The 9858-nt window shown below is 38.9% G+C and overlaps 3 protein-coding genes across 4 annotated transcripts; all 3 read left to right on the top strand.

The window, feature by feature from the left end:
• Positions 1-678: 678 nt before the first annotated feature.
• On the top strand, positions 679-1293 carry LOC106302849. The gene has a single exon (XM_013739258.1). The coding sequence runs from the start codon at positions 679-681 to the stop codon at positions 1291-1293; it is 615 nt and encodes a 204-aa protein (XP_013594712.1).
• A 1639-nt stretch (positions 1294-2932) lies between these two features.
• LOC106303809 (proteasome subunit beta type-3-A) lies at positions 2933-4803 on the top strand. 2 transcript variants are annotated; one of them, XM_013740133.1, is made up of 7 exons: positions 2933-3015; positions 3110-3291; positions 3381-3488; positions 3612-3701; positions 4049-4133; positions 4387-4481; positions 4567-4803. In XM_013740133.1, exons 1-7 carry the CDS (start codon positions 3010-3012, stop codon positions 4613-4615), a joined length of 615 nt encoding a protein of 204 aa, XP_013595587.1. In that variant the 5' UTR covers positions 2933-3009; the 3' UTR covers positions 4616-4803. The 2 variants fall into 2 exon arrangements, with proteins under 2 accessions (XP_013595587.1, XP_013595588.1); XM_013740134.1 differs by lacking the exon at positions 2933-3015 and having other exon boundaries at positions 3104-3291.
• A 987-nt stretch (positions 4804-5790) lies between these two features.
• Positions 5791-8486, top strand: LOC106306794 (protein disulfide isomerase-like 1-1). Its single transcript, XM_013743547.1, has 9 exons — positions 5791-6000; positions 6174-6204; positions 6297-6584; positions 6667-6852; positions 6961-7086; positions 7289-7426; positions 7516-7753; positions 7851-7963; positions 8067-8486. Exons 1-9 carry the CDS (start codon positions 5816-5818, stop codon positions 8274-8276), a joined length of 1515 nt encoding a protein of 504 aa, XP_013599001.1. The 5' UTR covers positions 5791-5815; the 3' UTR covers positions 8277-8486.
• Positions 8487-9858: the final 1372 nt, after the last annotated feature.

Raw genomic sequence — 9858 nt, forward strand, 5'->3', positions numbered from 1 at the left:
CCAAAAAAAAAAGAAAAACAATATAGTTGCTTTTATATAAATATATATCTAATGTTCTTATTATAACTGTAGCGTAGAGATGTTTCATATTAATGTCTGATTTCTAGATTAACAAATCTCAATGGATTATGTGAACCCTTTTGTGTTGTTACAATAGCTGACATTGTTGAATGAATCTTTAACCCAAAAAAAGAAGAAGACATTGTTGAATCACGGCAATTACAATCCTCAAGCTACAAAACAATTGTCATTCTCATTTCGTAAAATATTCACCTAATATAGTATTGTATAACAACAAAATATACAAATAATAAATGGTATAATATAATCCAGATATAATACTTTTTCTAACCAGTATGTATAGTAATATATTATATTACTTTGAACAAATGAGATTTACCTCTTTAATATTTTACTGAGAGTGTGATCCTCCGAAAATGTGAAGAAGATAAAAGCGTAACTAGTTACGTAGATTTTCTATCATATCCATGTAAAAAGAAGGTTTTGATACATATCCAATCTAATATAGAAAACATTAGTAATACCGTAAATAAATCCATTGAATCTTTATAGTTTCACATAAAGCTGTCTGAACTCTGAAGTATAAGTAAGTAGGGGTTGTTGAAATATTCTTCAAACAAATCAGAGAGAAACGTTCTTTGTGTGTGTGTCATGTCAATGGTTGAATTAGATAGTGAAAGTCCTTTCAAGAGACCCGGAGCAGTGCCTTTTAACTGGGAGATCCGACCCGGTATACCCAAGACCCGAACCCAACCCGACGACGATGGTCCCACTCTCCTTAAACCTCCCAAGAAACTTTCTACTCTCCGAATGACAAAACTTCCACCGTCTCTGTCGTCTTCTCCTGCGGTCTCTCCCTTTGCTCCTCCTCCTCCTTCGTCTTTCAAGATCAAACCGCGTCAAGATTCCCGCTCTTCAGGACCACCACCGGCTCCATATTGGCGATGTTCATCAGCTCGAGCTACAACACGCGACTCCGGTACTGCTACTAATTGGCGACGGTGGAGTCTTCTCAAGCCATTGCTTCGGTTCAAGAAGAGTAAGACCCGCGACGTGAAAAACAACACCGGTTTGGATTCGACGACGACGACGTCATCGGAATCTGACGTTTTCTATGACGCAGAAACGAAGTCGTTTTCGTCATCGGAGGAGTCGTCGTCATTGTCTTCGTCTTTTCGTGTGAAACATAACGAGTCTGATTTAAGCTCTGCTGAGAAAAGAATCATATTAATGATGGAACGTGACCGCCTCGATTGGGATGTGGTACTCTAGTTGTGGTTTAAGCGCATCAGTTATTTATAATTCTCTTATGCAAAGAGAAAAACTTAATAAAACTTTAGTGTTTATTTCATTTCATTTTTTTCGCTCAAGGTCTGCAATTGCTACTACAATATCTTATTTATGCGAGTTTTACTCGGTTTTAGACTGATGGTGATACGGTCAGTCTTTCAGTTCGATCCAATCTATACTATTAAAGCAGGATCCTATTGTCATAATTACCTTAGGGGCATGTTTCCTTCACTAACATTGCATGTTTCATTAAGGGCAATTAAGTAATATTAATAACAAATCTATATTGGGTCATTATTTTTGGATCCAGCCCAAATCAAATCTCTCTTGGGCCATTTGGTTTTTTTCAACTATTCTTAATTATTATTTTTTTTTTTTTTTAATATAATTTAAGCATTCATAAAAATAATTGAATTTTTTTATTGAAAAGTATAAATCTTTATTAAAAGTATATAATTTTTTAATTAAAATATTAACCCCATAATAAAATTAATTTATCAGAGTTATACCAACTTAATTCATTAAAAAAATAAAGTTTAATTTTTTTAACATAAATAGTCATTTAAAATGAAATACGATAAATAAAGATAAAATTTTTAAGTCTTTTATAAAATAAAATACAAATATATGAAAATGTGACATTTACTAAATATTTGTCAATTGAAAAAAAAAACAAAAATAAACCCGCGCTTTGAAAGCGCGGGTCAAAATCTAGTTTATCATTAAATGAAGAACAAAACGAATCAATTCTCTAGTTCGGGTTTAGTCTTTTATTATGATTTCGATTCAGTTAAATTGGTTTAACCGGGCACTCCGACTCTGATTAACCCTGGACATTCTTGTATTCGGATAGAAACCATTCGGTTTTCGGTATTATCGGATAAATCATTCTTATATCCAATAGCTGTTTACGATATTTTGGTTCGGTTTCGGGTACCCGTTTAATGTATGAATCAAATATATATATACAAAATATATTAGTTAACATGTTAATCTAAGTGGTCTAGTGGTTACACACTTGCATATTTCATTAATCCAACCAGAGTTTGAATCGTCTGGTGGTAACAATGTCGTCACTCTTCCTATCCAACCCGAGTCGAGTAATATTTATGACATTTTATCTTATATAAGAAAGCTGAAATCTAAGTGGTCTAGTGGTTACACACGTGGATATTCATCAATCCAACCAAAGCTCGAATCACTAAAGTGCTAGTTTTGTAAGTATTTACTCTTTTAATATAAAAGAGTACATAAAAAATAACGTGGTGGGATCGTAGTAACAATGTTGTCACTTTTCTTCCTCTCCAACTCAAGTCAAGTGGGATTTATGACATTTTATCTTATATCAGAAAGTTGAAATTTGTTTTTTCGCATATTTGGGTACCGTTCAGTTTTCGGTTCGGTTTCGATTATTTGGATACAAAAATAGAGGAACCATTAAGGTATTTTAGGTTTCGGTTAATTAAGTTCGATTTTTCGGTTCTGGTGTTTTTTGCCGAGGACTAACTCTGATATCAAAACATTTGTTGTAGTGGTTTATACAATTACCAACCCATGGGCCTGTAGAAGGCCCAACGAATATAACTCGGCTGGAGTTTCTTCCAAGCCACCGTCGACTTTACGTACTTTCTCTCAGATTTCTCCTCCGTTCTCCTCGAGAAAAGCTCAAAACATCACTCCACAAACCCTACTCTTCCGATGTCGGTAAGTCGGATCACTCGTTTGAATTTCAAAAACCCTTACTCTTGGTCTTATTCCGCATCAGTCATTGATGCGTGACTAATTGATGGCGATGCAGATCTTCGAGTACAATGGAAGCGCAGTTGTAGCTATGGTGGGGAAGAACTGCTTCGCCATCGCCAGTGATCGAAGGCTCGGTGTGCAGCTTCAGACAATCGCCACCGATTTCCAGAGAATCTCCAAGATCCACGATCGCGTCTTCATCGGACTCTCTGGTCTCGCCACCGATGTTCAAACACTGTAAGAAAGCTTTCAGATGTTTGTTTGCTTCTTCTCTACTTGCGAACTTGTTAAAGGTTTTTGCTTTTTCTGGGGGGGATGGATGGAAGGTACCAGCGCTTGGTGTTTCGTCATAAGCTGTACCAGCTTCGTGAGGAGAGAGACATGAAGCCTGAAACTTTCGCCAGTCTCGTCTCTGCCATTCTTTACGAGAAGAGGTCTGTCGCTTGCCTGCTTGATTTGCTTTTATTAAGTTACTTGTGTCGAATTTCGATGTTTTGTTAGGGTTGAGATTTGATTAGTGTGTATCTGAATCAGTACTTGGGGTGGTTTGGTTTCAGATTTGGTCCTTACTTATGCCAACCAGTGATTGCTGGACTGGGAGAAGATGACAAGCCCTTCATCTGCACCATGGACTCCATTGGAGCCAAGTAAGCTCATCTCCTTTCCTTTGTTGCTTCTCTGTTCCGTAGTTTCCCTTGTTCAGTGTCATTTAGCTTGGTTAGCCTAGAGTGTAATTCTTGTTACGTGTATAGATGTTTCGGTGGAGATCATTTAGTTTTTCCATTCCTTATGGTTGGAGTTGTGTCTAATGATGCATAAGCGAGTCTGCAATGTTCATGTTTGTTATTTTTATGGGGATTTCACTTGTATTTGCTGTTCCGAGAATGAGTTCTCTGTTACTCTTTCATCTCGTTTGTTGCTTGATATAAGGGGCGTACCGTACATGTTGTTAATACTTGTGGTTCTACTGTAAAAAAAAAAATAAAAATTGCAGGGAGTTGGCTAAAGATTTTGTTGTATCCGGAACTGCTTCAGAATCACTTTATGGTGCCTGCGAAGCTATGTACAAGCCTGATATGGTTTGCCTACTATCAACTTTATCATCTCTTGTTTTATTACCAAGTCCTTTCAGTTCAAATTCTTAATATAACCACACTTAAGTTTGTTGTTAGCTTTCTATAAATGTAGAATCTGGAATTATTTTGAAAACCCACCTTGGACCTCAATAGCCATTATTTTTTCTCTTGGATATCTCTTCAATTGTTCCTTTTGGCATGAGGTGTTCAAAAGTGCCCATCAAGACTATGGTTTAACAAAATTGGAATTTATCAGGAAGCGGAGGAACTGTTTGAGACGATATCGCAAGCACTTCTATCGTCAGTTGACCGTGATTGTCTGAGTGGTTGGGGAGGTCATGTCTACGTTGTGTAAGTTTCTTCTTTTGTCCCCACACATTTTTTTGTTATCTCAGTATACTTCTTAAACATTACTTTCTTGATGATTTTGTTGCAGAACACCAACTGAGATTAAAGAGAGGATCCTAAAGGGAAGGATGGATTAATCTGATCAGCTATATCATCTTTCATCTGCTTCTATCCAAGTTGTTGTTTTTGCCTTTGTAAACTGGTTTTATGTAGAATAACCATCGCATCCCGGTTTAAGCATAGAACGATTTCTTCTTTGAGATTATGACTTCTGTATGAAATTTGATTTTCTATTATTTTAAAAGAGAGAGGAAAATAAATATCATGAAAAGAAGTAAAACAGGGGAAACGACCAGAAAGCAGTTGCAGTGGCTTTCTTTATAAGTTCTTGTCCTAATTAGATCGTCTTGTTATGTCGCTTGGTCGTGTGGGATGGACTCGTTCTTAGCTACTGCTGCACTTTCTTCTGCTATGATCTGCTACACACCAAACGCAGAAGAAGATGCAGAAATCGCAGGTGTACAGAGGATGATGATGATAAAGATGCTTATAGTGATGACGATGATGGGTCTTTCAGATACCATAGACCGAGACGAGAAATGAGGAAAGAAGAGCAAAGTCTCTACGACCGACCGAGGAGCCATCGTGTTAGAGTTGGTTTGAGGTAACAACATCGTTTTTCTGGCGGTGTTGGTCCGGTTCATGGTATTAGGTCAAGAAGAGAGTCTAAATTTGCACGGAAAGGTGTAGAACGAAGAACTCGAGTTCACCATGGTCTTCGCAGAGCATGAAATGGATAATGTCACTCTCCAAAATACACACATTCCTTAATAATTCCATAATCATTTTTGATAATATCTTGAGACCACCAGTAATGAAAAATGCCAAGTTTAATGTTTGCTAACATAAAATCTACTGAAAAGCAGATGGAAAACCAACTACCATCTCTAATTTTTGTCTGAATTTCCCGGTTAATATTAAAAAAATAGACAAAGATTGGACTTCTCATGTTAGTAAGATCAGTCCGACCAAACCAGCCTTGTACGTGGGATCCGCGAGTGCTATGTAGTTGTGAGAGCAGAGCATGTTGTTCATGGTGACGCACGCGTTGCAAGGTTTTGCCTCGAGCTAAGGAACCTATAATATTCACATTGATAGATGTTAATAATGGAATGAAACTAAACTAAACAATCCATAACGGGTCAGATCTAAATGCAATTTTTTTGTTTTCAATTTTATGCTGACCATTTACTTTCCGCCACGTGGATATGTGACCATTTAGCTGATAAATAAATATCTCCCAAAGCTTTGCCCAACAGAGCTCACAGAGATCAATAATGGCGGTGAGAAGGGGATACGCGCTGTTCTCGATCCTTGTGTTGTTGTCGCTGCTCGCTTCCTCAGGCTCAGTAAGAAGCGAAGGGAGGGAGACGAAGGAGTTCGTGTTGACCTTGGATCACTCCAACTTCACCGATAGCATCAACAAGCACGATTTCATCGTCGTCGAGTTCTACGCCCCTTGGTATTGATCTTCTGCTGATTGTCATGCGATTCGATGGATCTGAGTTTTATCATATGGATTTGTCTTTGAACGATTCGATCTATGAAATGAATTCAATCTAGGAGCTTGTACGCTTACTAATTTGTAAGTAGTTGGATCTTAATCTCGCACTCATTTGATATTTGCTTCTTCAGGTGTGGACACTGCAAGCAGCTAGCTCCTGAGGTAAATTACGTCTTCTTCTTCTTCTTCTTCATGTGGAAAGTTATTGTCTTTACCTATCAATTTGTATAATTCATGTAATTTTTGTTTTACAGTACGAGAAGGCTGCGTCGGAGCTGAGCAGTAACGTCCCTCCCGTGGTTCTTGCCAAGATTGATGCAAGTGAGGAGACTAACAAAGAGTTTGCTACCAAGTACGAGGTTCAGGGTTTTCCTACCATCAAGATCTTCAGAAACGGAGGCAAAGCTGTTCAGGAATACAAAGGACCTCGTGAAGCGGACGGCATTGTTTCTTACTTGAAGAAGCAAAGCGGCCCCGCTTCTTTTGAGATCAAGTCGCCTGATGATGCTACTGAGGTTGTTGGTGACAAGAAGGTTGTTGTGGTAAGTGTCACACCACTCGCACATTCCTTTTTCATCTCTGTATATAATAGGCAAGTAACGTTTGTTGTTTCTGTTGCGTTAGGTTGGAGTTTTCCCTAAATTGGCTGGCCCTGAGTTTGATTCTTTCTTAGCCACTGCTGAGAAACTGCGCTCTGACTATGATTTTGCACACACCTCTGATGCTAAGCTTCTTCCTCGTGGAGAGTCTGTGACAGGACCTGTGGTCAGGCTATTCAAACCCTTCGATGAACTGTTTGTTGATTCCAAGGTACAAGGGGAAAAAGGCTTGCTTTTTTTTCTCTCTCTTTGTATGTAACATGGATGAGTGGTCCTGTGATACGGTATATATATTTGATTTTCTTCTGTGCATATCCAGGATTTTGATGGAGAAGCTTTGGAGAAGTTTGTCAAAGAATCAAGCATTCCCCTTATCACCGTCTTTGACAAGGATCCAAACAACCACCCTTATGTTATCAAATTCTTTGACAGCCCTAACACTAAGGTATAACTCATGGATCTTAATCCCATCATGATACTACTAAAAGGAGGGATTCATGTTATGCCTTTATTTCTTGTGCATATAGATTGACTGAGATGAGCTGATGCGTATTAGTTATTGTCATAGAATGCCATATTAGCTCAATGATCCTGTAATTCCCAAACCGTGTATTGGTTTTGATGGTGCGTAATATTTTGAGTTTCAGGCGATGTTTTTCATTAACTTCACCGAAGAATCAGCTGAGACTCTTAAATCAAAGTACCGTGAAGTTGCTACATCCAACAAGGGACAGGGTCTTAGCTTCCTTCTCGGTGATGCTGAGAACAGCCAAGGCGCATTCCAGGTTAGTCTTGCTCTACTATCTATCTCCCAACCGTCTCATCCCTTGTTTATTTCAAAATGCTAATTCTGAATTTTGTGAACTAATAACAGTACTTTGGACTCGAAGAGAGCCAAGTTCCTCTCATCATCATCCAAACTGCTGACGACAAGAAGTACCTGAAAACAAATGTGGAGGTTGACCAGATTGGATCATGGATCAAGGACTTCAAGGATGGAAAAGTGCCCCCTCACAAAAAATCTCAACCTATCCCAACCGAAAACAACGAGCCAGTGAAGGTTGTTGTTGGTGAGAGCCTTGACGACATGGTCTTCAACTCTGGAAAGAACGGTGAGCTCCATACATTATTAAATCACAAACAAACCCCTGTTTGCTGGTAGCTAAAGAAACACATAAATCAGTTTTGTTTCCTCTTCTTTACTTGCAGTGTTGCTTGAATTCTATGCACCATGGTGTGGACACTGCCAAAAGCTTGTTCCAATCTTGGACGAAGTCGCTGTGTCGTACCAAAACGATCCAAGTGTTGTCATAGCTAAGCTAGTAAGTCAATTTTCCCCTTTCACCGAACTGAAAGGTTATTCATTTTTTTTTATCATATCCATGGTTTTATCTTACCGGGTTCTTCCTCTTTTCGCTTGTCTAGGATGCAACTGCAAACGACTTCCCACGTGATACCTTCGATGTGAAGGGATTCCCGACCATTTACTTCAGATCAGCGAGCGGAAACGTTGTGCTGTACGAAGGAGACAGGACAAAGGAAGACTTCATAAGCTTCATCGACAAGAACAAGGACACAGCTGGAGAGACTAAGGCGGAGGAAAAGACAACAGAGGCTGCCAAGGACGAGCTCTGAAAAGGGGAAGCGTGTTCCGTCTCCTAGCCGCTAGCCTAGTTTGTCTAGTTTTGAGGAAAATAGACAGAAGACCACACTTCTTAGCGAATGTTTCTTTGTCTATTAGTTTTTTTTTTATATGCAAAATCTTCTGAACAATAACCGAATAACGCCTGCCTCTTTTCTTGTTTTTTGGTTAATTGTTCGTTTTTGAACTCTGTTCTCTTTTTATATTATGGGTCATGCACATTTTACAGAAAGATCATACACATTGTGGTTCATATTTACAAAGAGATCGTGAACATTTGAATTGATGTGAATATGTTCTCTTGTGATGTAGGTTGACCAATCGGTCTTGAACTTACCTCCGGAGAAAATTGATTACTTTGTCACTGGCTAAAAAAGACGGCAATGTCTCATGTACAAAAATAAGTGTATCATATGAATAATTTTTCACGTTTTATTTTATTATTGTGAATACAATAATAGTGTTTGTTACAAACAAATTGTGACATTATGGGATTTTGTTGTTTGTTACGTAGAAGAAAGAAACTTGATAAAGTAGTGACATAGTAGTGTTTATGTTCTATTGACCAAATGGATTCCTTACAGCCCAGTAACTTCGTAAAATGCTAGATTTGAGTATATTCGAATCCTCTGAGCGAACCAGATAGTTTCAAGACGGGTTATGAGGAAGAAACGTTTCCTGCAAGTGGGGATGATGTAAAAGGAGTTCATAAGAATGCTTAGCCAAAGGTTTAGAGGATGTTCGATCATGCGGAGTTGGTTGTGTTAGAGACATCATGATAGTGGGCCTAACGGAGGCTACATCACACGAGGCCTAACTGGTTCAGAGCTTAGTAAAGCCCACTACTAACTCTCTCCAACGGTCGACTATTGAGCAGAAGAGACAAACGCTCAAGGGTACGGAGGAGCACAGCTTGCTCTCCAAAACAGATTTGAGCTGTTCTTATCTTTAGGTGATTGACTGCTTTATGCTTTAACAGCTGGAGAGATGAGGTTTTGTAAAGATCTAGAGGGTTTCTAGGTTTAAGTGTCTCTGTATATAAACCGATGTAATCATCTTCTTTAATCATCAAGTTGAGAAGTTATAAACAGTGAAAATACTTTCTTCTTGTTTCATTCATATGGTATCAGAGCCATGAAAACCTTGACAGGTCGAAAATGGCAGATCCGTACCCCTTCCCGAAGAACGTTCACATCTTGAGCTCTGTTACTCTCAAGCTCAATGATGGAAACTACTTACTCTGGAAGATCCAGTTCGAGTCGTTACTGTCCAGCCAGAAGTTGATTGGCTTTGTCAATGGTGGTGTGACGCAACCGGCTGCTACTGTAACGGTGGTTCAAGATGATGTCAATGTTGAAAACCCTAACCCGGCGTATGAATCTTGGTTCTGTTCTGATCAACTAGTCCGTTCGTAGCTGTTTGGTACCCTGTCTGAAGAGGTTCTAGGGTATGTTCACAATCTTCCTACTTCGAGAGAGATCTGGCTCTCGCTTGCAGAGAACTTCAACAAGAGCTCCTTGGCTCGCGAGTTCACTTTATGCCGCAATCTTCAACTGTTAACCAACAAAGGGAAGA

Source organism: Brassica oleracea, chromosome C7 (genome assembly GCF_000695525.1).
Source record: "Brassica oleracea var. oleracea cultivar TO1000 chromosome C7, BOL, whole genome shotgun sequence".
Taxonomy (NCBI): domain Eukaryota; kingdom Viridiplantae; phylum Streptophyta; class Magnoliopsida; order Brassicales; family Brassicaceae; genus Brassica; species Brassica oleracea.